This window comes from Chiloscyllium punctatum, chromosome 47, assembly GCF_047496795.1.
Source record: "Chiloscyllium punctatum isolate Juve2018m chromosome 47, sChiPun1.3, whole genome shotgun sequence".
In the NCBI taxonomy this organism is placed as follows: Eukaryota; Metazoa; Chordata; class Chondrichthyes; order Orectolobiformes; family Hemiscylliidae; genus Chiloscyllium; species Chiloscyllium punctatum.
Window position 1 is genome coordinate 2,299,665 of NC_092785.1, and position 26,532 is coordinate 2,326,196.

Below are 26,532 nucleotides of genomic sequence, written 5' to 3' on the forward strand. Positions count from 1 at the left end.
TTGCAGTTCAGTCCCCAGTTCCCCTGCCCCTTTGATCCCCTTTATCATTAACAACTAAATCTAAATCCTTATTGAAAACCTTCAGCATGTTAGCTTTCTCCCTGGCTGTCTCTATCTCTCTCATTGTGTTGTCTCTCTCTGTCTCCCACTTTTTTTCTCTCTGACTCCCTATCTCCCTCTTCCTCTCCATCTTCCTGCCTCCCTCTCTTTCTCTCTGTCACCCTCTCTCTCTGTCCCTACTTCCCTCTCTCTCTCCCAGTCTTCCTTTTTCCCTGCCTCCCTCTCTCTCTCTCTCCCCTCATCTCTCTCTCTCTCTCTCTCTCTCTCTCACTGTCTCCCTCTCTCCCTTTCCCTCTCTCTTTCTCTGTCACCCTCTCTCTGCCCCTAACTCCCCCCTCCCTCTGTCTCCCTCTCTCTGCCTGTCTCCATCTCTCTCTGTCCCTGCTTCCCCCTCTCTCTCCCTGTCACCCTCTCTCCCTTTCTTTCCATCTCTGACTCTGTCATTCCCTCTCACCATGTTCCCCCTTTCCCTACGTCCCTGCCCCCCCCCCTTTCTGTCTCCCTCTCTCGCTCCCCTTGTCTCTGTCTCTTTCTCTCTCTGCCTCCTCTCATTTTCCCTCTTTCTCTCTCTGTCCCTGCCTCCCTCTCTCTCCATCACCCTTCTCTCTCTGTCCCCCTCTCTCTTTCTGTTCCTGCCTCCCTCTCTTTCTGTCTCCCTCTCTTGCTTCCCTTGTCTCCCTCTCTCCCTGCCTCCCTCTCTCCCACGGCTTCCCTCAAATGAGTCAAAATCCCAAGGGGTTGCCTCAAAGTTCCACTCCAAGCCCCTCGCCGCCCTGAGTCGGAAATATATGGGATGCTCTTTCGGTGTCATTGGGTCAAAATCTTTGAGGGCCCTCCCGAAGGGCCTTGTGGGGGGGGGGGGGGGGGGGGGGCGGGTGGGGGGGTGACCCTACCCTGTACCAACTGCAGTGGTTCAAGGAGGCAGCTCCACCCCCACCTTCTCTAGGTGCAGCTAGGGACGGGTGGGAAACTCTGGATACAGCCTGCGTTCCTACAGCAGATCCCTCCCTTGACCATCCAAGTGGGGATTGGTTCTGAGAGCGGGGTGTGGTGGGGGGGGGGGGGGGGGGGGTGATCCTGGAGACAGTGAGGTGTGCAGTTGCTGGAGATCAGAGTTGAGAGTGCGGTGCTGGAAAAGGTCAGGCAGCGTCCGAGGAGCAGGAGGACCGACGTTTCGGGCCGGAGCCCTTCCCCCTTGATCAGGAATGATCGATGCCACAAGGTGGGCAGCTCTGTTGGGGATGGAGTCATGTCTGACTTCACAACAGCAGCCCGCTTCCCTCTGGGATAGACACACACACACACACACTGAAGGCAAGACACCAGCTTTCACACTCTCACTAACTCCCAGTCGCAGATGTTTGGGCTGGTCTCGGAGCGTGAGAGCACATCTTCCACCGAGCTTTCCACTGCACTTGAACCGAGAGCACCACTGAAACCGGGCTGTCGGACCTGCTGCGCTTTTCCAGCCACACACCACAAACAGGGTCACAGCAATCTCCTTGTGTGTGTGATTAAAAAGCCTCGTTAGACAGAGCAGACTGGTCCTGTCAGCTTCTCAGTTAAACTGTCCAACGTGAAACCGGGTGCTTGGAAGTGGTCCTGAGCTGTCCTGGCAGAGCTGTATAATCACTGCTCCAGGGCACTGGGAAAAGGAGCACAGCAACTGCAGTAAGGGGTAGTCACTTGGGTTCAGCCCATCAACAGTTGAGGTGGGACCCACTGCCCCGGCAATTAAAGGGGGCATCCGCAGGTCCGGGCTTAGGAGTTGAGTGAGAGAGGGTCTCCCCTGCTACAGGAAGGACGGCGTGAAACTAGAGGGCATAGGTTTAGGGTGAGAGGGAATAGATATAAAAGAGACCTAAGGGGCAACTTTTTCACCCAGAGGGTGGTACGTGTATGGAATGAGCTGCCAGAGGAAGTGGTGGAGGCTGGTACAATTACAACATTTAAGAGGCATTTGGATGGGTATATGAATAGGAAGGGTTTGGAGGGATATGGGCCGGGTACTGGCAGGAGGGACTAGCTCAAGTTAGGATGTCTGGTCAGCATGGACGGGTTGGACCGAAGGGTCTGTTTCCGTGCTGTATAGCTCTATGACTAGGACCGAAATGAGGAATGTCTTCACCCAGAGAATGGGAACTTGTGGAATTCTCTGCCACAGAAATCATTTGAGACCCAAACGGTAAGTGTTTTCAGGCAACCAAAGAGGGTGGATGGAACGAGCTGCCAGAGGAAGTGGTGGAGGCTGGTACAATGACAACATTGAAAAAGGCGTCTGGATGGGGGGGGTGGGGGGTGGGGGGGAGGTGAATAGGAAAGGGGTTCGGAGGGATATGGGCCGGGGCGCTGGCAGGTGGGACCGGATGCGTTGCGGGAAGTCTGGTCAGCGCAAGACGAGTTGGAGCAAAGGGTCCCTTCCCGTGCTCTATGACTCCCCCCTGATAAGACACAGCCACGGAGGAGCTGGAGAAGAGGGAGACTGCGCCGACTGGTCCAAAAGCCCCGCGGATGCAGAGCAGACCGTGCCTGGCGATTGCGATATGGGTGCACAGGGAATGCCAAGCCTCAGCTGGCAACAGCACCGGGTGGGGGGGGGGTGGGAAGAGATGGCCAGCATCAGTGCCTTTCCCTCCATCTCTGCCTCCCTCCTTCCGAACTTTCTCTCCATCCGTAAACAAACAGCGAGAGGGAGGAGGAGGGTGGGGGGGAAGCTACGAAAAGCAAGAGCTTTCTTGTTACCGAAATGCAGAGAAAACAGGAGTTTGTGCACGAGAAAATATTACGCTTGGCACAAATCTGTGTAAAAATGCGACCTGGAGTTAGAATCAATGACAGGTATTTGCAGAGTCAGTCAGAAATTGGAGCTTAATCGCTGGAGGATGGAGCAGAAATTTTAGCCAGGGACAGTCTGACTTTAATTCCCTAATTTATCACAAATGTTGCAGTGTTCTGCAATTAGAGTGAGATTAATCAGACTCTCATATCGGGCCAGACCCAAAAATAGCTATCCTCCCTGGAGCCCATTATATCGAACTTGTTCTTGCTGAAGGTGGCGTTGGTCTGGTGAGTCACCCACCCCGTTTCCCCACCCACCCAGCAGCCCGGGGCACCTCCGAACATGTGAAGTGCCTGACCAAGGGTGGGGGTGGGGGGGGGGGGGGGGAGTTATTCAGCACTGATGGGGTAAAACCAGCCCGTGAATAATTCACACCCTGTCCCACGTCAGGCCAAACTACCCCGAGACAGCATGACCTGGAAATACTGGTGGAGGGGGGAGAGAGAGGGGGAGAGAGAGAGAGAGAGAGCATTCACAACATCTCACTCTGTGCTGTCCCAGTCATAGCATGGCAACAGACCCTTCGGTCCAACCCGTCCATGCTGACCCAGATATCCCAACCCAATCTAGTCCCACCTGCCAGCACCCGGCCCGTATCCCCCCAAATCCTTCCTATTCATATCCCCATCCAAATGCCTTTTAAATGTTGTAATTGTACCAGCCTCCACCACATCCTCTGGCAGCTCATTCCATACACGTACCACCCTCTGGGTGAAAAAGTTGCCCCTTAGGTCTCTTTTATATCTTTCCCCTCTCACTCTAAACCTATGCCCCTCTAGTTATGGACTCCCCGACCCCAGGGAAAAGACTTTATCTATTTCCCCTATCCATGCACCTCAATTTTATAAACTACTATGCCCTGAGAGTGCTTGATGGGGTAACAGTGTAGAGTGGGCTTTACTCTATCAATCCCCCTATCCTGGGAGTGTTTGATGGGGGGACAGTGTAGAGGGAGCTTTACTCTGTATCTAACCCTGTGCTGTCCCTGTCCCTGGGAGTGTTTGATGGAGGAACAGTGTAGAGGGAGCTTTACTCTGTATCTAACCCCGTGCTGTCCCTGTCCCTGGGAGTGTTTGATGGGGGAACAGTGTAGAGGGAGCTTTACTCTGTATCTAACCCCGTGCTGTCCCTTTTCCTGGAAGTGTTTGATGGGGGACAGTGTAGAGGGAGCTTTACTCTGCATCTAACCCTGTCCCTGTCCCTATCCTGGGAGTGTTTGATGGGGGACAGTGTAGAGGGAGCTTTACTCTGTATCTAACCCCATGCTGTCCCTGTCCCTGGGAGTGTTTGATGGGGGGACAGTGTAGAGTGAGCTTTACTCTGTATCTAACCCCGTGCTGTCCCTGTCCCTGGAAGTGTTTGATGGGGGGACAGTGTAGAGGGAGCTTTACTCTGTATCTAACCCCGTGCTGTCCCTGTCCCTGGGAGTGTTTGATGGGGGAACAGTGTAGAGGGAGCTTTACTCTGTATCTAACCCCGTGCTGTCCCTGTCCCTGGGAGTGTTTGATGGGGGACAGTGTAGAGGGAGCTTTACTCTGTATCTAACCCTGTCCCTGTCCCTATCCTGGGAGTGTTTGATGGGGGACAGTGTAGAGGGAGCTTTACTCTGTATCTAACCCCGTGCTGTCCCTGTCCCTGGGAGTGTTTGATGGGGGGACAGTGTAGAGTGAGCTTTACTCTGTATCTAACCCCGTGCTGTCCCTGTCCCTGGAAGTGTTTGATGGGGGGACAGTGTAGAGTGAGCTTTACTCTGTATCTAACCCCGTGCTGTCCCTGTCCCTGGAAGTGTTTGATGGGGGGACAGTGTAGAGGGAGCTTTACTCTGTATCTAACCCCGTGCTGTCCCTGTCCCTGGGAGTGTTTGATGGGGGAACAGTGTAGAGGGAGCTTTACTCTGTATCTAACCCCGTGCTGTCCCTGTCCCTGGGAGTGTTTGATGGGGGACAGTGTAGAGGAAGCTTTACTCTGTATCTAACCCTGTCCCTGTCCCTATCCTGGGAGTGTTTGATGGGGGACAGTGTAGAGGGAGCTTTACTCTGTATCTAACCCTGTGCTGTCCCTGTCCCTGGGAGTGTTTGATGGGGGGGACAGTGTAGGGGGAGCTTTACTCTGTATCTAACCCCGTGCTGTCCCTGTCCCTGGGAGTGTTTGATGGGGGGACAGTGTAGAGGGAGCTTTACTCTGTATCTAACCCTGTGCTGTCCCTGTCCCTGGGAGTGTTTGATGGGGGGACAGTGTAGGGGGAGCTTTACTCTGTATCTAACCCTGTCCCTGTCCCTATCCTGGGAGTGTTTGATGGGGGACAGTGTAGAGGGAGCTTTACTCTGTATCTAACCCTGTGCTGTCCCTGTCCCTGGGAGTGTTTGATGGGGGACAGTGTAGAGGGAGCTTTACTCTGTATCTAACCCTGTGCTGTCCCTGTCCCTGGGAGTCCCACATTCACTAAACCCCTTCCCTGAAAAGCACTGCCCCTTCCCCCTTCAGGGGTCTGCAGCGGTTCGAGAAGGCCGATCGCAACCCCCCCCCTCCCCCACAGGGCAATTAGGGATGGGCAGTGTATGCGGGGCCCAGCCAGCGATGCCCCCTTCTGGTGAATGAAGCAGAATAACAGGGCGGGGGGGGCTGTATTCTGGGAGTAGCGCGGTCATTCAGGATGCTGGGCTGGGACTCTGCTGGGACTAGCTGCTGGAAAAGCCCTTGGCTCATCCTGAGGATGTATCCTGTTCCTTTGGGCCCGGAACGTTTGCACCATTCGCAGATAAAAGCTCAGGAACAGGGTCAAAACAAAACGCCACTCTGCGGAAACCAGATGGTACAGGAGGCAGCGGAAATGGACAGGCAGGATGGAGCTGGGAGGACGATGGGAGGGAGCCCGCTGGAATCTTGCTGTGCACCAAACATGGCCGCCCTGTGCCTCCCTCCCTTGACCGTGACCTACATTCAAAAATTGCTGCTGTGCAGCACTCTTGTGGTTTTTGGAGGTGCTACATCAATGCAGCTACTTGTCCAGGCAGGGTGTGGTGGTGGGGGCCAGGGACAGAGGGACAGGGGGGTTTGTATCTGGGGCCACAGCCATGGTCAGTGAGCATGTGAAAAGCAGCTGGATTTAACCTGTGGTGCCCCACACTGTCGAACAGCTCGACCCATACCGCGTCTGGGTTCAGGAGGTCAGGGACCAAACCCCAGTCTGTACCCACAGGGCACAGGGAGAGATGGAAGAGAGAGACAGAACTAGAGAGAGCACACAGGAGAGCAAGAGACAGGGAGAGAGAGAGAGAGCACAGGAGAGCAAGAGACGGAGAGAGAGAGAGAGCACACAGGAGAGCAAGAGAGAGAGAGAGAGAGAGCACAGGAGAGCAAGAGACGGAGAGAGAGAGAGAGCACACAGGAGAGCAAGAGAGAGAGAGAGAGAGAGCACAGGAGAGCAAGAGACGGAGAGAGAGAGAGAGAGCACACAGGAGAACAAGAGAGAGAGAGCACACAGGAGAGCAAGAGACAGGGAGAGAGAGAGAGAGCACAGGAGAGCAAGAGACAGGGGGGAGAGAGAGAGAGAACACACAGGAGAGCAAGAGATAGAGAGAGAAAGCACACAGGAGAGCAAGAGACAGGGGGAGAGAGAGAGAACACACAGGAGAGCTAGAGAGAGAGCACACAGGAGAGCAAGAGACAGAGAGAGAGCACACAGGAGAGCAAGAGACAGGGGGAGAGAGAGAGAGAACACACAGGAGAGCAAGAGACAGAGAGAGAGCACACAGGAGAGCAAGAGACAGGGGGAGAGAGAGAGAGAACACACAGGAGAGCAAGAGATAGAGAGAGAGCGCACAGGAGAGCAAGAGACAGAGAGAGAGCACACAGGAGAGCAAGAGACAGGGGGAGAGAGAGAGAACACACAGGAGAGCTAGAGAGAGCACACAGGAGAGCAAGAGACAGGGGGAGAGAGAGAGAGAACACACAGGAGAGCAAGAGATAGAGAGAGAGCGCACAGGAGAGCAAGAGACAGGGGGAGAGAGAGAGAACACACAGGAGAGCAAGAGACAGGGGGAGAGAGAGAGAACACACAGGAGAGCAAGAGACAGGGGGAGAGAGAGAGAACACACAGGAGAGCAAGAGATAGAGAGAGAGAGCACACAGGAGAGCAAGAGACAGAGAGAGAGCACACCCAAGAGCAAGAGACAGGGAGGGAGAGAGAGAGAGCACACAGGAGAGCAAGAGACGGAGAGAGAGAGAGCACACAGGAGAGCAAGAGACAGGGAGAGAGAGAGAGCACACAGGAGAGCAAGAGACGGAGAGAGAGAGCACACAGGAGAGCAAGAGACAGAGAGATAGAGAGAGAGCACACAGGAGAGCAAGAGACGGAGAGAGAGAGTGAGAGCGCACAGGAGAGCAAGAGATAGAGAGAGAGCACACAGGAGAGCAAGAGACAGGGAGAGAGAGAGAGAGCAAGCACACAGTAGAGCAAGAGACAGGGAGAGAGATAGAGAGAGCACACAGGAGAGCAGGGGCAGAGAGAGAGAGAGCGCACACAGGAGAGCAAGAGACGGGAGAGAGAGAGAGCACACAGGAGAGCAAGAGACAGGGAGAGAGAGAGAGCACACAGGAGAGCAAGAGACAGGGAGAGAGAGCACACAGGAGAGCAAGAGACAGGGAGAGAGAGAGAGAGAGCACACAGGAGAGCAAGAGACAGGGGCAGAGAGAGAGAGAGAGCGCACACAGGAGAGCAAGAGACGGGAGAGAGAGAGAGCACACAGGAGAGCAAGAGACAGGGAGAGAGAGCACACAGGAGAGCAAGAGACAGAGAGAGAGCACACAGGAGAGCAAGAGACAGGGAGAGAGAGAGAGAGCACACAGGAGAGCAAGAGACGGGAGAGAGAGAGAGAGAGCACACAGGAGAGCAAGAGACAGGGAGAGAGAGAGAGAGCACACAGGAGAGCAAGAGACAGAGAGAGTACACAGGAGAGCAAGAGACAGGGGGAGAGAGAGAGAGAGAACACACAGGAGAGCAAGAGATAGAGAGAGAGCGCACAGGAGAGCAAGAGACAGAGAGAGAGCACACAGGAGAGCAAGAGACAGGGGGAGAGAGAGAGAACACACAGGAGAGCAAGAGACAGGGGGAGAGAGAGAGAGCACACAGGAGAGCAAGAGACAGGGAGAGAGAGAGAGCACACAGGAGAGCAAGAGACGGAGAGAGAGAGCACACAGGAGAGCAAGAGACAGAGAGATAGAGAGAGAGCACACAGGAGAGCAAGAGACGGAGAGAGAGCACACAGGAGAGCAAGAGATGGGGAGAGAGAGTGAGAGCGCACAGGAGAGCAAGAGATAGAGAGAGAGCACACAGGAGAGCAAGAGACAGGGAGAGAGAGAGAGAGCAAGCACACAGTAGAGCAAGAGACAGGGAGAGAGATAGAGAGAGCACACAGGAGAGCAGGGGCAGAGAGAGAGAGAGCGCACACAGGAGAGCAAGAGACGGGAGAGAGAGAGAGCACACAGGAGAGCAAGAGACAGGGAGAGAGAGAGAGCACACAGGAGAGCAAGAGACAGGGAGAGAGAGCACACAGGAGAGCAAGAGACAGGGAGAGAGAGAGCACACAGGAGAGCAAGAGACAGGGGCAGAGAGAGAGAGAGAGCGCACACAGGAGAGCAAGAGACGGGAGAGAGAGAGAGCACACAGGAGAGCAAGAGACAGGGAGAGAGAGCACACAGGAGAGCAAGAGACAGAGAGAGAGCACACAGGAGAGCAAGAGACAGGGAGAGAGAGAGAGAGCACACAGGAGAGCAAGAGACGGGAGAGAGAGAGAGAGAGCACACAGGAGAGCAAGAGACAGGGAGAGAGAGAGAGAGCACACAGGAGAGCAAGAAACAGGGAGAGAGAGCACACAGGAGAGCAAGAGACAGAGAGAGAGCACACAGGAGAGCAAGAGACAGGGAGAGAGAGAGAGAGAGCACACAGGAGAGCAAGAGACAGGGAGAGAGAGAGCACACAGGAGAGCAAGAGACAGAGGGAGAGAGAGAGACGGAGGGAGAGAGAGAGCACACAGGAGAGCAAGAGACAAGGAGAGAGAGAGAGCACACAGGAGAGCAAGACAGTGAGAGAGAGCACACAGGAGAGCAAGAGACAGAGATAGAGAGAGAGCACACAGGAGAGCAAGAGGCGGAGAGAGAGTACACAGGAGAGCAAGGCACAGGGGGAGAGAGAGAGAGAGCACACAGGAGAGCAAGACACAGTGAGAGAGAGAGGGAGAGCACACAGGAGAGCAAGAGACAGAGAGAGAGAGAGCACACAGGAGAGCAAGAGGCGGAGAGAGAGTACACAGGAGAGCAACGCACAGGGGGAGAGAGAGAGCACACAGGAGAGCAAGACACAGTGAGAGAGAGAGGGAGAGAGCACACAGGAGAGCAAGAGACAGACAGAGAGAGCGAGCACACAGGAGAGCAAGAGGCGGGGAGAGAGAGAGAGAGCACACAGGAGAGCAAGGCACAGGGGGAGAGAGAGAGAGCACACAGGAGAGAGAGAGAGAACACAGGAGAGCAAGGCACGGGGGAGAGAGAGAGCACACAGGAGAGCAAGAGACGGAGAGAGAGAGAGCACACAGGAGAGCAAGAGACGGGGGAGAGAGAGAGAGAGAAAACACAGGAGAGCAAGGCACAGGGGGAGAGAGAGAGCACACAGGAGAGCAAGGCACAGGGGGAGAGAGAGAGCACACAGGAGAGCAAGGCACAGGGGGAGAGAGAGAGCACACAGGAGAGCAAGGCACAGGGGAAGAGAGAGAGAGAGCACACAGGAGAGCAAGAGACAGAGAGAGAGAGAGCACACAGGAGAGCAAGAGGCGGAGAGAGAGAGCACACAGGAGAGCAAGGCACAGGGGGAGAGAGAGAGAGCACACAGGAGAGCAAGAGACAGAGAGAGACAGCACACAGGAGAGCAAGGCACGGGGGAGAGAGAGAGCACACAGGAGAGCAAGAGACGGGGGAGAGAGAGAGAGCACACAGGAGAGCAAGGCACAGGGGGAGAGAGAGAGCACACAGGAGAGCAAGGCACAGGGGGAGAGAGAGAGCACACAGGAGAGCAAGAGACGGAGAAAGAGAGAGAGCACACAGGAGAGCAAGAGACAGAGAGGGAGAGAGAGAGAGCACACAGGAGAGCAAGAGGTGGAGGGAGAGAGAGCACACAAGAGAGAGAGAGAGCATACAGGAGAGCAAGAGACGGGGAGAGAGAGTGCACAGGAGAGCAAGAGACAGGGAGGGAGAGAGAGAAAGCACATAGGAGAGCAAGAGACGGAGGGAGAGAAAGAACACACAGGGGAGCAAGAGACAGGGAGAGAGAGAGCACACAGGGGAACAAGAGACAGGGAGAGACAGCACACAGGAGAGCAAGAGACAGAGGGAGGGAGAGAGAGCACACAGGGGAACAAGAGACGGGAGAGAGAGAGCACACAGGAGAGCAAGAAACAGGGAGAGAGAGAGCACACAGGAGAGCAAGAAACAGGGAGAGAGAGAGCACACAGGAGAGCAAGAGACAGAGGGAGAGAGAGCACACAGGAGAGCAAGAGACGGAGAGAGAGAGAGCACACAGGAGAGCAAGAGACAAGGAGGGAGAGAGAGAGAGCATACACAGGAGAGCAAGACACAGTGAGAGAGAGAGCACACAGGAGAGCAAGACACAGTGAGAGAGAGAGCACACAGGAGAGCAAGAGACAGGGAGAGAGAGCACACAGGAGAACAAGAGACAGGGAGAGAGAGAGCACACAGGAGAGCAAGAGACGGAGAGAGAGAGCACACAGGAGAGCAAGAGACAGAGAGATAGAGAGAGAGCACACAGGAGAGCAAGAGACAGAGAGATAGAGAGAGAGCACACAGGAGAGCAAGAGACAGGGAGAGAGAGTGAGAGCGCACAGGAGAGCAAGAGACGGAGAGAGAGCGAGAGCGCACAGGAGAGCAAGAGACAGGGAGAGAGAGCGAGAGTGCACAGGAGAGCAAGAGACAAGGAGAGAGAGCACACAGGAGAGCAAGAGACAGAGAGAGAGCACACAGGAGAGCAAGACACTGAGAGAGAGAGCACACAGGAGAGCAAGAGACAGAGATAGAGAGAGAGCACACAGGAGAGCAAGAGGCGGAGAGAGAGTACACAGGAGAGCAAGAGACGGAGAGAGAGAGCACACAGGAGAGCAAGAGACAGAGAGAGAGAGAGCACACAGGAGAGCAAGAGACAGGGAGAGAGAGCACACAGGAGAACAAGAGACAGGGAGAGAGAGAGCACACAGGAGAGCAAGAGACAGAGAGATAGAGAGAGAGCACACAGGAGAGCAAGAGACAGAGAGATAGAGAGAGAGCACACAGGAGAGCAAGGCACAGGGAGAGAGAGTGAGAGCGCACAGGAGAGCAAGAGACGGAGAGAGAGCGAGAGCGCACAGGAGAGCAAGAGACAGGGAGAGAGAGCGAGAGTGCACAGGAGAGCAAGAGACAAGGAGAGAGAGCACACAGGAGAGCAAGAGACAGAGAGAGAGCACACAGGAGAGCAAGACACTGAGAGAGAGAGCACACAGGAGAGCAAGAGACAGAGATAGAGAGCACACAGGAGAGCAAGAGGCGGAGAGAGAGTACACAGGAGAGCAAGAGACGGAGAGAGAGAGCACACAGGAGAGCGAGAGACAGAGAGAGAGAGAGCACACAGGAGAGCAAGAGACAGAGAGAGAGAGAGAGCACACAGGAGAGCAAGAGGCGGAGTGAGAGAGCACACAGGAGAGCAAGGCACAGGGGGAGAGAGAGAGAGCACACAGGAGAGCAAGAGGCGGAGAGAGAGAGCACACAGGAGAGTAAGGCACAGGGGGAGAGAGAGAGAGCACACAGGAGAGCAAGGCACGGGGGAGAGAGAGAGCACACAGGAGAGCAAGAGACGGAGAGAGAGAGAGAGCACACAGGAGAGCAAGAGATGGGAGAGAGAGAGAGCACACAGGAGAGCAAGGCACAGGGGAGAGAGAGCACACAGGAGAGCAAGAGACGGAGAAAGAGAGAGAGAGCACACAGGAGAGCAAGAGACGGAGAGAGAGAGAGAGCACACAGGAGAGCAAGAGGTGGAGGGAGAGAGAGCACACAAGAGAGCAAGAGACGGAGAGAGAGAGAGCATACAGGAGAGCAAGAGACGGGGAGAGAGTGCACAGGAGAGCAAGAGACGGAGAGAGAGAGAGAGCACACAGGAGAGCAAGAGACGGGAGAGAGAGAGAGCACACAGGAGAGCAAGGCACAGGGGGAGAGAGAGCACACAGGAGAGCAAGAGACGGAGAAAGAGAGAGAGAGCACACAGGAGAGCAAGAGACGGAGAGAGAGAGAGAGCACACAGGAGAGCAAGAGGTGGAGGGAGAGAGAGCACACAAGAGAGCAAGAGACGGAGAGAGAGAGAGCATACAGGAGAGCAAGAGACGGGGAGAGAGTGCACAGGAGAGCAAGAGACAGAGAGGGAGAGAGAGAAAGCACATAGGAGAGCAAGAGACGGAGGGAGAGAAAGAACACACAGGGGAGCAAGAGACAGGGAGAGAGAGAGCACACAGGGGAACAAGAGACAGGGGAGAGAGAGAGAGTGCACACAGGAGAGCAAGAGACGGAGAGAGAGAGCACACAGGAGAGCAAAGATGGAGAGAGAGAAAGGAGAAAGTGCACAGGAGAAAAGAGACAGGGAGGGAGAGAGAGCACACAGGAGAGCAAGAGACGGAGGGAGAGAGAGCACACAGGAGAGCAAGAGACGGAGGGAGAGAGAGCACACAGGAGAGCAAGAGACGGGGAAGAGAGAGAGAGAGAGAAAACACAGGAGAGCAAGGCACAGGGGGAGAGAGAGAGCACACAGGAGAGCAAGAGACGGGGGAGAGAGAGAGCACACAGGAGAGCAAGGCACAGGGGGAGAGAGAGAGCACACAGGAGAGCAAGGCACAGGGGAAGAGAGAGAGAGAGCACACAGGAGAGCAAGAGACAGAGAGAGAGAGCACACAGGAGAGCAAGAGGCGGAGAGAGAGAGCACACAGGAGAGCAAGGCACAGGGGGAGAGAGAGAGAGAGCACACAGGAGAGCAAGAGACAGAGAGAGAGACAGCACACAGGAGAGCAAGGCACGGGGGAGAGAGAGAGCACACAGGAGAGCAAGAGACGGGGGAGAGAGAGAGAGCACACAGGAGAGCAAGGCACAGGGGGAGAGAGAGAGCACACAGGAGAGTAAGGCACAGGGGGAGAGAGAGAGCACACAGGAGAGCAAGAGACAGAGAGGGAGGGAGAGAGAGAGAGCACACAGGAGAGCAAGAGGTGGAGGGAGAGAGAGCACACAAGAGAGAGAGAGAGCATACAGGAGAGCAAGAGACGGGGAGAGAGAGTGCACAGGAGAGCAAGAGACAGGGAGGGAGAGAGAGAAAGCACATAGGAGAGCAAGAGACGGAGGGAGAGAAAGAACACACAGGGGAGCAAGAGACAGGGAGAGAGAGAGCACACAGGGGAACAAGAGACAGGGAGAGACAGCACACAGGAGAGCAAGAGACAGAGGGAGGGAGAGAGAGCACACAGGGGAACAAGAGACGGGAGAGAGAGCACACAGGAGAGGAAGAAACAGGGAGAGAGAGAGCACACAGGAGAGCAAGAAACAGGGAGAGAGAGAGCACACAGGAGAGCAAGAGACAGAGGGAGAGAGAGCACACAGGAGAGCAAGAGATGGAGAGAGAGAGAGCACACAGGAGAGCAAGAGACAAGGAGGGAGAGAGAGAGAGCATACACAGGAGAGCAAGACACAGTGAGAGAGAGAGCACACAGGAGAGCAAGACACAGTGAGAGAGAGAGCACACAGGAGAGCAAGAGACAGGGAGAGAGAGCACACAGGAGAACAAGAGACAGGGAGAGAGAGAGCACACAGGAGAGCAAGAGACGGAGAGAGAGAGCACACAGGAGAGCAAGAGATAGAGAGAGAGCACACAGGAGAGCAAGAGACAGAGAGATAGAGAGAGAGCACACAGGAGAGCAAGAGACAGGGAGAGAGAGTGAGAGCGCACAGGAGAGCAAGAGACGGAGAGAGAGCGAGAGCGCACAGGAGAGCAAGAGACAGGGAGAGAGAGCGAGAGTGCACAGGAGAGCAAGAGACAAGGAGAGAGAGCGCACAGGAGAGCAAGAGACAGAGAGAGAGCACACAGGAGAGCAAGAGACAGAGAGAGAGAGAGCACACAGGAGAGCAAGAGACAGAGATAGAGAGAGAGCACACGAGAGAGAGCACACAGGAGAGCAAGAGGCGGAGTGAGAGAGCACACAGGAGAGCAAGGCACAGGGGGAGAGAGAGAGAGCACACAGGAGAGCAAGAGGCGGAGAGAGAGAGAGCACACAGGAGAGCAAGAGGCGGAGAGAGAGAGCACACAGGAGAGCAAGGCACAGGGGGAGAGAGAGAGAGCACACAGGAGAGCAAGAGACAGAGAGAGAGACAGCACACAGGAGAGCAAGGCACGGGGGAGAGAGAGAGCACACAGGAGAGCAAGAGACGGGGGAGAGAGAGAGAGCACACAGGAGAGCAAGGCACAGGGGGAGAGAGAGAGCACACAGGAGAGTAAGGCACAGGGGGAGAGAGAGAGCACACAGGAGAGCAAGAGACGGAGAAAGAGAGAGAGCACACAGGAGAGCAAGAGACAGAGAGGGAGGGAGAGAGAGAGAGCACACAGGAGAGCAAGAGGTGGAGGGAGAGAGAGCACACAAGAGAGAGAGAGAGCATACAGGAGAGCAAGAGACGGGGAGAGAGAGTGCACAGGAGAGCAAGAGACAGGGAGGGAGAGAGAGAAAGCACATAGGAGAGCAAGAGACGGAGGGAGAGAAAGAACACACAGGGGAGCAAGAGACAGGGAGAGAGAGAGCACACAGGGGAACAAGAGACAGGGAGAGACAGCACACAGGAGAGCAAGAGACAGAGGGAGGGAGAGAGAGCACACAGGAGAGCAAGAGACGGAGAGAGAGAGCACACATTAGAGCAAGAGATAGAGAGAGAGCACACAGGAGAGCAAGAGACAGAGAGATAGAGAGAGAGCACACAGGAGAGCAAGAGACGGAGAGAGAGTGAGAGCGCACAGGAGAGCAAGAGACGGAGAGAGAGCGAGAGCGCACAGGAGAGCAAGAGACAGGGAGAGAGAGCGAGAGTGCACAGGAGAGCAAGAGACAAGGAGAGAGAGCACACAGGAGAGCAAGAGACAGAGAGAGAGCACACAGGAGAGCAAGACACTGAGAGAGAGAGCACACAGGAGAGCAAGAGACAGAGATAGAGAGAGAGCACACAGGAAAGCAAGAGGCGGAGAGAGAGTACACAGGAGAGCAAGAGACGGAGAGAGAGAGCACACAGGAGAGCAAGAGACAGAGAGAGAGAGAGCACACAGGAGAGCAAGAGACAGAGAGAGAGAGAGAGCACACGAGAGAGAGCACACAGGAGAGCAAGAGGCGGAGTGAGAGAGCACACAGGAGAGCAAGGCACAGGGGGAGAGAGAGAGAGCACACAGGAGAGCAAGAGGCGGAGAGAGAGAGCACACAGGAGAGTAAGGCACAGGGGGAGAGAGAGAGAGCACACAGGAGAGCAAGGCACGGGGGAGAGAGAGAGCACACAGGAGAGCAAGAGACGGAGAGAGAGAGAGAGCACACAGGAGAGCAAGAGACGGGAGAGAGAGAGAGCACACAGGAGAGCAAGGCACAGGGGGAGAGAGAGCACACAGGAGAGCAAGAGACGGAGAAAGAGAGAGAGAGCACACAGGAGAGCAAGAGACGGAGAGAGAGAGAGAGCACACAGGAGAGCAAGAGGTGGAGGGAGAGAGAGCACACAAGAGAGCAAGAGACGGAGAGAGAGAGAGCATACAGGAGAGCAAGAGACGGGGAGAGAGTGCACAGGAGAGCAAGAGACAGAGAGGGAGAGAGAGAAAGCACATAGGAGAGCAAGAGACGGAGGGAGAGAAAGAACACACAGGGGAGCAAGAGACAGGGAGAGAGAGAGCACACAGGGGAACAAGAGACAGGGGAGAGAGAGAGAGTGCACACAGGAGAGCAAGAGACGGAGAGAGAGAGCACACAGGAGAGCAAAGATGGAGAGAGAGAAAGGAGAAAGTGCACAGGAGAAAAGAGACAGGGAGGGAGAGAGAGCACACAGGAGAGCAAGAGACGGAGGGAGAGAAAGTTGTGGTAAGTAGGTAAGTGCTGAATTTTGCTTGTTGTATTCTTGAGACACAGTTTTGTTTTAAAATAAAGGTTAGCTTTAGAGGGATGGCAGTGAAGGCAGTGCAATGTTCCTCCTGCAACATGTATGAGGTGAGGGATGCCATGGACGTCCCTGCTGATTACACTTGCAGGAAGTGCACCCATCTCCAGCTCCTCCAAGACCGTGTTAGGGAACTGGAGCTGGAATTGGATGAACTTCGGATCGTTCGGGAGGCAGAGGGGGTCATAGATCGGAGCTTTAGGGAAGTAGTAACTCCAAAGATGGCAGATAGATGGGTGACAGTGAGGGGGACTGGGAGGAAGCAGCCAGTGCAGGGACCCCCTGTGGTCATTCCCCTCAAGAACAAGTATACCGTTTTGGATACTTGTGGGGGGACGACTTACCAGGGGTAAGTAACGGGGCTCAGGCCTCTGGCACGGAGCCTGTCCCCGCTACTCAGAAGGGAAGGGTGGAGAAGAGCAGAGCAATAATAATTGGGGACTCGATAGTTCGGGGCACAGATAGGCGGTTTTGTGGGAACGAGAGAGACTCACGTTTGGTATGTTGCCTCCCAGGTGCAAGGGTACGTGATGTCTCTGATCGTGTTTTCCGGGTCCTTAAGGGGGAGGGGGAGCAGCCTGAAGTCGTGGTCCATATTGGCACCAATGACATAGGTAGGAGGAGTGCTGAGGATGTTAGACAGGCTTTTAGGGAGCTAGGTTGGAAGCTCAGAGTTAGAACAAACAGAGTTGTTGTCTCTGGTTTGTTACCCGTGCCACGTGATAGAGAGTCGAGGAATAGGGAGAGAGAACAGTTAAATGCGTGGCTACAGGGATGGTGCAGGAGGGAGGGATTTCGGTACTTGGATAACTGGGGTTCTTTCTGGGGAAGGTGGGACCTCTATAAACAGGATGGTCTGCACCTGAACCTGAGGGGCACCAGTATCCTTGGGGGGAGGTTTGCTAGTGCTCTTGGGGGGGGGTTTAAACTAACTCTGCAGGGGCATGGGAACCCAGACTGTAGCTTTAGGGTGCAGGACCTGGAGTGTAGGGAGGTTAGGAACATGGCATCAATCTTAAAGGAGGGAGGGTGCCCGTAAACAGGAAAGTGGCTTGAAGTGTGTATACTTTAATGCCAGAAGTATACGAAATAAGGTAGGTGAACTTGCAGCGTGGGTTGGTACCTGGGACTTCGATGTTGTGGCTATTACGGAGACATGGCTAGATCAGGGACAGGATTGGCTGTTGCAGGTTCCAGGGTTTAAATGTTTTAGTAGGGTCGGGGGGGGGGGGGGGGTGTGGCATTGCTTGTCAAAGATAGTATTACAGTGGTGGAAAGGAAGATGGAGGAAGACTTGCCATCTGAGGTAGTTTGGGTTGAGGTTAGGAATAGGAAAGGTGAGGTCACCCTGTTAGGAGTCTTTTACAGGCCTCCTAATAGTCCTAGAATCGTTGAAGAAAGGATTGCGAAGATGATTCAGGAGAAGAGTGAAAGTAATAGGGTGGTTGTTATGGGGGCTTTAACTTTCCTGATATTGACTGGGAAAGCTATAGCTCAAGTTCGTTAGATGGGTCAGTGTTTGTGCAATGTGTGCAGGAGAGTTTCCTGACACAATATGTAGATAAGCCAACAAGAGGTGAGGCCATACTGGATTTGGTTCTGGGTAACGAACCAGGCCAGGTATTAGAACTAGAGGTAGGTGAGCACTTTGGGGACAGTGACCACAATTCGGTGATTTTTACTCTAGTGATGGAGAGGGATAAGTGTGTACTACAGGGTAAGAGTTATAGCTGGGGGCAGGGAAATTATGATGCGGTGAGGCATGACTTAGGATGTGTGGCTTGGAAAAGTAGGCTTCAAGGGAAGAGCGTAATTGATATGTGGAACTTGTTCAAGGAGCAACTATTGAGTGTCCTTGATAAGTATGTACCTATCAGGCAGGGAGGAAAGGGTCGTGTGAGGGAGCCGTGGTTTAATAAGGAATTGGAATCCCTTGTTAAATGGAAGAGGGCGGCCTATGTAAAGATGAGGCGTGAAGGTTCAATTGGGGCGATTGAGAGTTATAAGGTAGCCCGGAAGGACCTGAAGAGAGAGCTAAGAGCAGCAAGGAGGGGACATGAAAGGTCCTTAGTTGGTAGGATTAGGGAAAACCCAAAGGCTTTTTATAGGTATGTCAGAAATAAAAGAATGACTAGGGTAGGAATAGGTCCAATCAAGGATAGTAATGGGAAGTTGCGTGTGGAGGCTGAAGAGATTGGGGAGGCACTGAATGAATACTTTTCGTCAGTATTCACTCAGGAACAGGACATTGTTGTCGATATGAATACTGAGGCACGAATAAGTAGAATGGATGGCTTTGAGATATGTGGAGAAGAGGTGTTGGAAATTCTGGCAAGGGTGAAAATAGATAAGTCCCCTGGGCCTGATGGCATTTATCCTAGGATTCTCTGGGAAGCAAGGGAGGAGATTGCAGAGCCATTGGCCTTGATTTTTGTGTCCTCTTTGTCTACAGGAGTAGTGCCAGAGGACTGGAGGCTAGCAAACGTGGTTCCCTTGTTCAAGAAGGGGAGTAGGCATAACCCTAGTAACTATAGGCCAGTGAGTCTCACTTCTGTTGTGGGCAAAGTCTTAGAGAGAATTGTAAGGGATAGGATTTTTGAACATCTGGATAGGAATAATGTGATCAAGGATAGTCAGCATGGTTTTGTGAAGGGCAGGTCGTGCCTCACAAACCTTATTGAATTCTTTGAGAAGGTGACTAAGGCGGTAGATGAAGGGAAAGCGGTAGATGTGGTATATATGGATTTTAGTAAGGTGTTTGATAAGGTTCCCCATGGTAGGCTACTGCAAAAACTACGGAGGTATGGCATTGAGGGTGAGTTGGAGGTTTGGATTAGGAATTGGCTGGCTGGAAGAAGACAGAGGGTAGTAGTTGATGGTAAAGGTTCATCTTGGAGTGCAGTTACTAGCGGTGTTCCGCAAGGATCTGTTTTGGGACCGTTGCTGTTTGTCATTTTTATAAATGACCTGGAGGAAGGGTTAGAAGGTTGGGTGAGCAAGTTTGCGGATGATACGAAAGTCGGAGGAGTTGTAGACAGTGAGGAAGGATATGGCAGGTTACAGCGGGATATAGAGAAGCTGCAGAGCTGGGCAGAAAGGTGGCAAATGGAGTTCAATGTAGCTAAGTGTGAGGTGATTCACTTTGGTAAGAGTAACAAGAAGATGGGGTACTGGGCTAATGGTCGGATACTTGGTAGTGTGGAAGAGCAGAGGGATCTTGGTGTCCATGTACACAGATCTCTGAAAGTTTCCACCCAGGTAAATAGTGCTGTGAAGAAGGCATATGGTGTACTGGCTTTTATTGGTAGAGGAATTGAGTTCCGGAGTCCTGAGGTCATGCTGCAGTTGTATAAGACTCTGGTCCGGCCACATCTGGAGTATTGTGTGCAGTTTTGGTCGCCATACTATAGGAAGGATGTGGAGGCACTGGAACGGGTGCAGAGGAGGTTTACCAGGATGTTGCCTGGTATGGTAGGAAGATCATATGAGGAAAGGCTGAGGCACTTGGGGCTGTTCTCATTGGAGAAAAGAAGGTTTAGGGGTGACTTGATAGAGGTGTACAAGATGATGAGGGGTTTAGATAGGGTTGACCATGAGAACCTTTTTCCACATATGGAGTCAGCTATTACGAGGGGGAATAGCTTTAAATTAAGGGGTGGTAGGTATAGGACAGATGTTAGGGGTAGGTTCTTCACTCAGCGAGTCGTAAGTTCATGGAATGCCCTGCCAGTATCAGTGGTGGACTCTCCCTCTTTATGGGCATTTAAACGGGCATTGGATAGGTATATGGAGGATAGTGGGTTAGTGTAGGTTAGGTGGGCTTGGATCGGCGCAACATCGAGGGCCGAAGGGCCTGTACTGCGCTGTATTCTTCTATGTTCTATGTTCTAAAGAACACACAGGGGAGCAAGAGACGGGGGAGAGAGAGAGAGAGAGCACACAGGAGAGCAAGAGACGGAGAGAGAGAGAGAACACACAGGAGAGCAAAGATGGAGAGAGAGGAGAAAGTGCACAGGAGAAAAGAGACAGGGAGGGAGAGAGAGCACACAGGAGAGCAAGAGACGGAGGGAGAAGAGCACACGGGAAACGAGACGGGGAGAGAGAGCACACAGGAGAGCAAGAGATGGAGAGAGAGAGAGCACACAGGAGAGCAAGAGATGGAGAGAGAGAGCACACAGGAGAGCAAGAGATGGAGGGAGAGAGAGATAGAGAGAGCACAACGGAGAGCAAGAGACAGGGAGAGAGAGAGAGAGAGCACACAGGCGAGCAAGAAACGGAGGGAGAGAGCACACAGGAAACAAGAGACGGGGAGAGAGAGAGCACACAGGAGAGTAAGAGTTGGAGAGAGAGAGCGAGAGAGCACACAGGAGAGCAAGAGATGGAGAGAGAGAGAGAGAGAGCACACAGGAGAGCAAGAGATGGAGAGAGAGAGAGAGCACACAGGAGAGCAAGAGATGGAGAGAGAGAGAGCACACAGGAGAGCAAGAGTTGGAGAGAGAGAGCGAGAGAGCACACAGGAGAGCAAGAGATGGAGAGAGAGAGAGAGCACACAGGAGAGCAAGAGATGGAGAGAGAGAGAGCACACAGGAGAGCAAGAGACGGAGAGAGAGAGAGAGAGAGCACACAGGAGAGCAAGAGACAGGGAGAGAGAGAGAGCACACAGGAGAGCAAGAGACAGCGAGGGAGAGAGAGGGAGAGAGCACACAGGACAGCAAGAGATGGAGAGAAAGAGAGAGCACACAGGAGAGCAAGAGACAGGGGGAGAGAGAGAGCACACAGGAGAGCAAGAGACGGAGAGAGAGAGCACACAGGAGAGCAAGAGACGGGGAAAGAGAGAGCACACAGGAGAGCAAGAGATGGAGAGAGAGAGAGCACACAGGAGAGCAAGAGATGGAGAGAGAGAGAGCACACAGGAGAGCAAGAGATGGAGGGAGAGAGAGATAGAGAGAGCACAACGGAGAGCAAGAGACAGGGAGAGAGAGAGAGAGAGAGAGCACACAGGCGAGCAAGAAACGGAGGGAGAGAGCACACAGGAAACAAGAGATGGGGAGAGAGAGAGCACACAGGAGAGTAAGAGTTGGAAAGAGAGAGCGAGAGAGCACACAGGAGAGCAAGAGATGGAGAGAGAGAGAGAGAGAGAGAGAGAGCACACAGGAGAGCAAGAGATGGAGAGAGAGAGAGAGCACACAGGAGAGCAAGAGATGGAGAGAGAGAGAGCACACAGGAGAGCAAGAGACGGAGAGAGAGAGAGAGAGAGAGCACACAGGAGAGCAAGAGACAGGGAGAGAGAGAGAGCACACAGGAGAGCAAGAGACAGCGAGGGAGAGAGAGAGGGAGAGAGCACACAGGACAGCAAGAGATGGAGAGAAAGAGAGAGCACACAGGAGAGCAAGAGACAGGGGGAGAGAGAGAGCACACAGGAGAGCAAGAGACGGAGAGAGAGAGAGAGAGCACACAGGAGAGCAAGAGACAGGGAGAGAGAGCACACAAGAGAGCAAGAGACGGGGGAAGAGAGAGCACACAGGAGAGCAAGAGACGGAGAGAGAGAGAGAGCACACAGGAGAGCAAGAGACGGAGAGAGAGAGAGAGAGCACACAGGAGAGCAAGAGACAGGGAGGGAGAGAGAGCACACAGGAGAGCAAGAGACAGGGAGGGAGAGAGAGCACACAGGAGAGCAAGAGACAGGGAGAGAGAGCACACAAGAGAGCAAGAGACGGGGGAAGAGAGAGCACACAGGAGAGCAAGAGACGGAGAGAGAGAGAGAGCACACAGGAGAGCAAGAGACGGAGAGAGAGAGAGAGAGCACACAGGAGACAAGAGACAGGGAGAGAGAGAGAGAGAGCACACAGGAGAGCAAGAGACGGGGAAGGAGAGAGAGCACACAGGAGAGCAAGAGACGGAGAGAGAGAGAGAGCACACAGGAGAGCAAGAGACAGGGAGGGAGAGAGAGCACACAGGAGAGCAAGAGACAGGGAGGGAGAGAGAGCACACAGGAGAGCAAGAGACGGAGAGAGAGAGAGAGAGCACACAGGAGAGCAAGAGACAGGGAGGGAGAGAGAGCACACAGGAGAGCAAGAGACGGGGGAGAGAGAGAGAGCACACAGGAGAGCAAGAGACAGGGAGAGAGATAGAGAGCACACAGGAGAGCAAGAGACAGAGAGAGAGCACACAGGAGAGCAAGAGACAGAGAGAGAGAGCATGCAGGAGAGCAAGAGACGGAGAGAGAGAGCACACAGGAGAGCAAGAGACGGAGAGAGAGAGCACACAGGAGAGCAAGAGGTGGAGGGAGAGAGATAGAGAGCACACAGGAGACAAGAGACAGGGAGAGAGAGAGCACACAGGAGACAAGAGACGGAGAGAGAGAGAGAGAGCACACAGGAGAGCAAGAGACAGGGAGAGAGAGCACACAAGAGAGCAAGAGACGGGGGAAGAGAGAGCACACAGGAGAGCAAGAGACGGAGAGAGAGAGAGAGCACACAGGAGAGCAAGAGACGGAGAGAGAGAGAGAGAGCACACAGGAGACAAGAGACAGGGAGAGAGAGAGAGAGAGCACACAGGAGAGCAAGAGACGGGGAAGGAGAGAGAGCACACAGGAGAGCAAGAGACGGAGAGAGAGAGAGAGCACACAGGAGAGCAAGAGACAGGGAGGGAGAGAGAGCACACAGGAGAGCAAGAGACAGGGAGGGAGAGAGAGCACACAGGAGAGCAAGAGACGGAGAGAGAGAGAGAGAGCACACAGGAGAGCAAGAGACAGGGAGGGAGAGAGAGCACACAGGAGAGCAAGAGACGGGGGAGAGAGAGAGAGCACACAGGAGAGCAAGAGACAGGGAGAGAGATAGAGAGCACACAGGAGAGCAAGAGACAGAGAGAGAGCACACAGGAGAGCAAGAGACACAGAGAGAGAGCATGCAGGAGAGCAAGAGACGGAGAGAGAGAGCACACAGGAGAGCAAGAGACGGAGAGAGAGAGCACACAGGAGAGCAAGAGGTGGAGGGAGAGAGATAGAGAGCACACAGGAGACAAGAGACAGGGAGAGAGAGAGCACACAGGAGACAAGAGACGGGGAGAGAGAGAGAGCACACAGGAGAGCAAGAGACGGGGAAGGAGAGAGAGCACACAGGAGAGCAAGAGGTGGAGGGAGAGAGATAGAGAGCACACAGGAGACAAGAGACAGGGAGAGAGAGAGAGAGCACACAGGAGAGCAAGAGACGGGGAGAGAGAGAGCATGCAGGAGAGCAAGAGACAGGGAGAGAGAGAGCATGCAGGAGAGCAAGAGACAGAGAGAGAGAGCACACAGGAGAGCAAGAAACAGGGAGGGAGAGAGAGAGCACACAGGAGAGCAAGAGACAGGGAGGGAGAGAGAGATCACACAGGAGAGCAAGAAACAGGGAGGGAGAGAGAGATCACACAGGAGAGCAAGAAACAGGGAGGGAGAGAGCACACAGGAGAGCAAGAGACAGGGAGGGAGAGAGAGATCACACAGGAGAGCAAGAAACAGGGAGGGAGAGAGCACACAGGAGAGCAAGAGACAGGGAGGGAGAGAGAGCACACAGCAGAGCAAGAAACGGAGAGAGAGAGCGCACAGGAGAGCAAGAAACAGGGAGAGAGAGAGAGAGCACAGGAGTGCAAGAGACAGGGGGAGAGAGAGAGAGAGCACACAGGAGAGCAAGATACAGGGGGAGAGAGAGAGATCACACAGGAGAGCAAGAAACAGGGAGGGAGAGAGCACACAGGAGAGCAAGAAACAGGGAGGGAGAGAGAGATCACACAGGAGAGCAAGAAACAGGGAGGGAGAGAGAGATCACACAGGAGAGCAAGAAACAGGGAGGGAGAGAGCACACAGGAGAGCAAGAAACAGGGAGGGAGAGAGCACACAGGAGAGCAAGAGACAGGGAGGGAGAGAGAGATCACACAGGAGAGCAAGAAACAGGGAGGGAGAGAGAGATCACACAGGAGAGCAACAAACAGGGAGGGAGAGAGCACACAGGAGAGCAAGAAACAGGGAGGGAGAGATCACACAGGAGAGCAAGAAACAGGGAGGGAGAGAGCACACAGGAGAGCAAGAAACAGGGAGGGAGAGAGCACACAGGAGAGCAAGAGACAGGGAGGGAGAGAGAGCACACAGCAGAGCAAGAGACGGAGAGAGAGAGCGCACAGGAGAGCAAGAAACAGGGAGGGAGAGAGAGCACACAGCAGAGCAAGAGACAGGGAGGGAGAGAGAGCACACAGCAGAGCAAGAGACGGAGAGAAAGAGAGATCACACAGGAGAGCAAGAAACAGGGAGGGAGAGAGAGCACACAGCAGAGCAAGAGACGGAGAGAGAGAGCGCACAGGAGAGCAAGAAACAGGGAGAGAGAGAGAGAGAGAGAGCACAGGAGTGCAAGAGACAGGGGGAGAGAGAGAGAGAGCACACAGGAGAGCAAGATACAGGGGGAGAGAGAGAGAGAGCACACAGGAGAGCAAGATACAGGGGGAGAGAGAGAGAGAGCACACAGGAGAGCAAGATACAGGGGGAGAGAGAGAGCGCACAGGAGAGCAAGAGACGGAGAGAGAGAGAGAGCACACGGGAGAGGGAGAGAGAGAGCACACAGCAGAGCAAGAGACGGAGAGAAAGAGAGATCACACAGGAGAGCAAGAAACAGGGAGGGAGAGAGAGCACACAGCAGAGCAAGAGACGGAGAGAGAGAGCGCACAGGAGAGCAAGAAACAGGGAGAGAGAGAGAGAGAGCACAGGAGTGCAAGAGACAGGGGGAGAGAGAGAGAGAGCACACAGGAGAGCAAGATACAGGGGGAGAGAGAGAGCGCACACAGGAGAGCAAGAGACGGAGAGAGAGAGAGAGCACACGGGAGAGGGAGAGAGAGAGCACACAGCAGAGCAAGAGACAGGGAGGGAGTTGGCAAGAGAGAAAGTGCAACAGAGAGAGAAAACATGCAAGCAAAAGAATGTAGGAGAGAAAGTGAGAAAGAGAAAGTTCAAGAGAGAAGAAGGGCGAGCTACAGTGCAGGACAGATGAAGGGAATATGAGTGAAAGTACGAGAAAGAGCGATAGACGAAAAGGGCGAGTGAGATGGCAGGAAACAGAGAGAGAAGGGTAGGTGCAAAGGAGAAAGAGAGAGAGTGTGCAGGAGAGGGAGAGGCTGTCAAAGAGAGGAAGGGGCGGGGGGGGGGGGGGAGGGGGGGAAGGGAGATCAGTCCTGGATGGAAGCCATCTCGCTTTGCCAAAACCAGTCCATCAGTCCTTCCCTGGGCTGTGTACTCTGTCTGGGGAGCACAATTTGATTTACTCTTGTCTGTTGGTTTGTGAAGTGTACTACAGCTAAAGGTCGATTATCAGCTTTGGGAGAAAGTAAACAGTGTCTGTGCTCAGCTACGGGGAGAGAGAATGATGCTAAAGAGTGAGAGAGACTCTCAAAGATGCACAGAGATAGCAGGCAAATAAAACACTAAACCAGACTGACCTTTAACTCAATCAATGGCAACGGGAATCGAACACAATACGACAGGCCGCACACAAACCAGAGAGAAATAGCCTAAAACACAATGAGTGAGAGACAAACAAGAGAAGAGAAAGGCAGGAAAAAATGTGTGTATGAGTGACAGAGCAAAAAAAAAAGGGCACAGCGAGACAGCAAAACAAAAATGAGACAGAAAGTGAGAGGAAAAAGGAACGAGAGTGAGAGAGGGAAAGTGAAGAAGAGGAAAATAAATTTGTGAGTGTGTGGTAGTGGGATACAGGATGTGAAACGTTGTCGGAGGGTCGGTGCTGAGGGAGTGGGCACTGTCAGAGGGTCAGTGCTGAGGGAGTGGGCACTGTCGGAGGGTCAGTGCTGAGGGAGTGGGCACTGTCGGAGGGTCAGTGCTGAGGGAGTGGGCACTGTCGGGGGGTCAGTGCTGAGGGAGTGGGCACTGTCGGGGGGTCAGTGCTGAGGGAGTGGGCCCTGTCGGAGGGTCAGTGCTGAGGGAGTGGGCACTGTCGGAGGGTCAGTGCTGAGGGAGTGGGCACTGTCGGAGGGTCAGTGCTGAGGGAGGGGCCCTGTCGGAGGGTCAGTGCTGAGGGAGTGGGCACTGTCGGAGGGTCAGTGCTGAGGGAGTGGGCCCTGTCAGGGGATCAGTGCTGAGGGAGTGGGCCCTGTCGCAGGGTCAGTGCTGAGGGAGTGGACACTGTCGCTCTGTACAATGACATCCTGAGGATGAGAAGGATTACAGATAAACAGATACCATTTTGTTTTTGAAGATACCGGAGATAAACAGGACGGCGGGAATGCGAGCTGGTAGCGTGCAAAGTTGTCGTGTGATCACCCGCATCTCTCCTGACGTTCTGATCGCAAATCTGACAAATGCCTTGAATGAAATCTCTGACACAGATGCCTCATCCCCTGGCTGGCACTCCTAA

The 26,532-nt window shown here is 54.0% G+C and overlaps 1 protein-coding gene across 1 annotated transcript in view; it reads left to right on the top strand.

Moving 5' to 3' along the window:
• The window catches only part of LOC140468493 (uncharacterized), a 54,215-nt gene extending 27,683 nt beyond the window's left edge, over positions 1-26,532 (top strand). The window contains exon 4 of the mRNA XM_072564573.1: positions 26,374-26,532. Coding sequence (XP_072420674.1) covers positions 26,374-26,532 — 159 coding nt within the window. The remainder of the gene's footprint in view (positions 1-26,373) is intronic.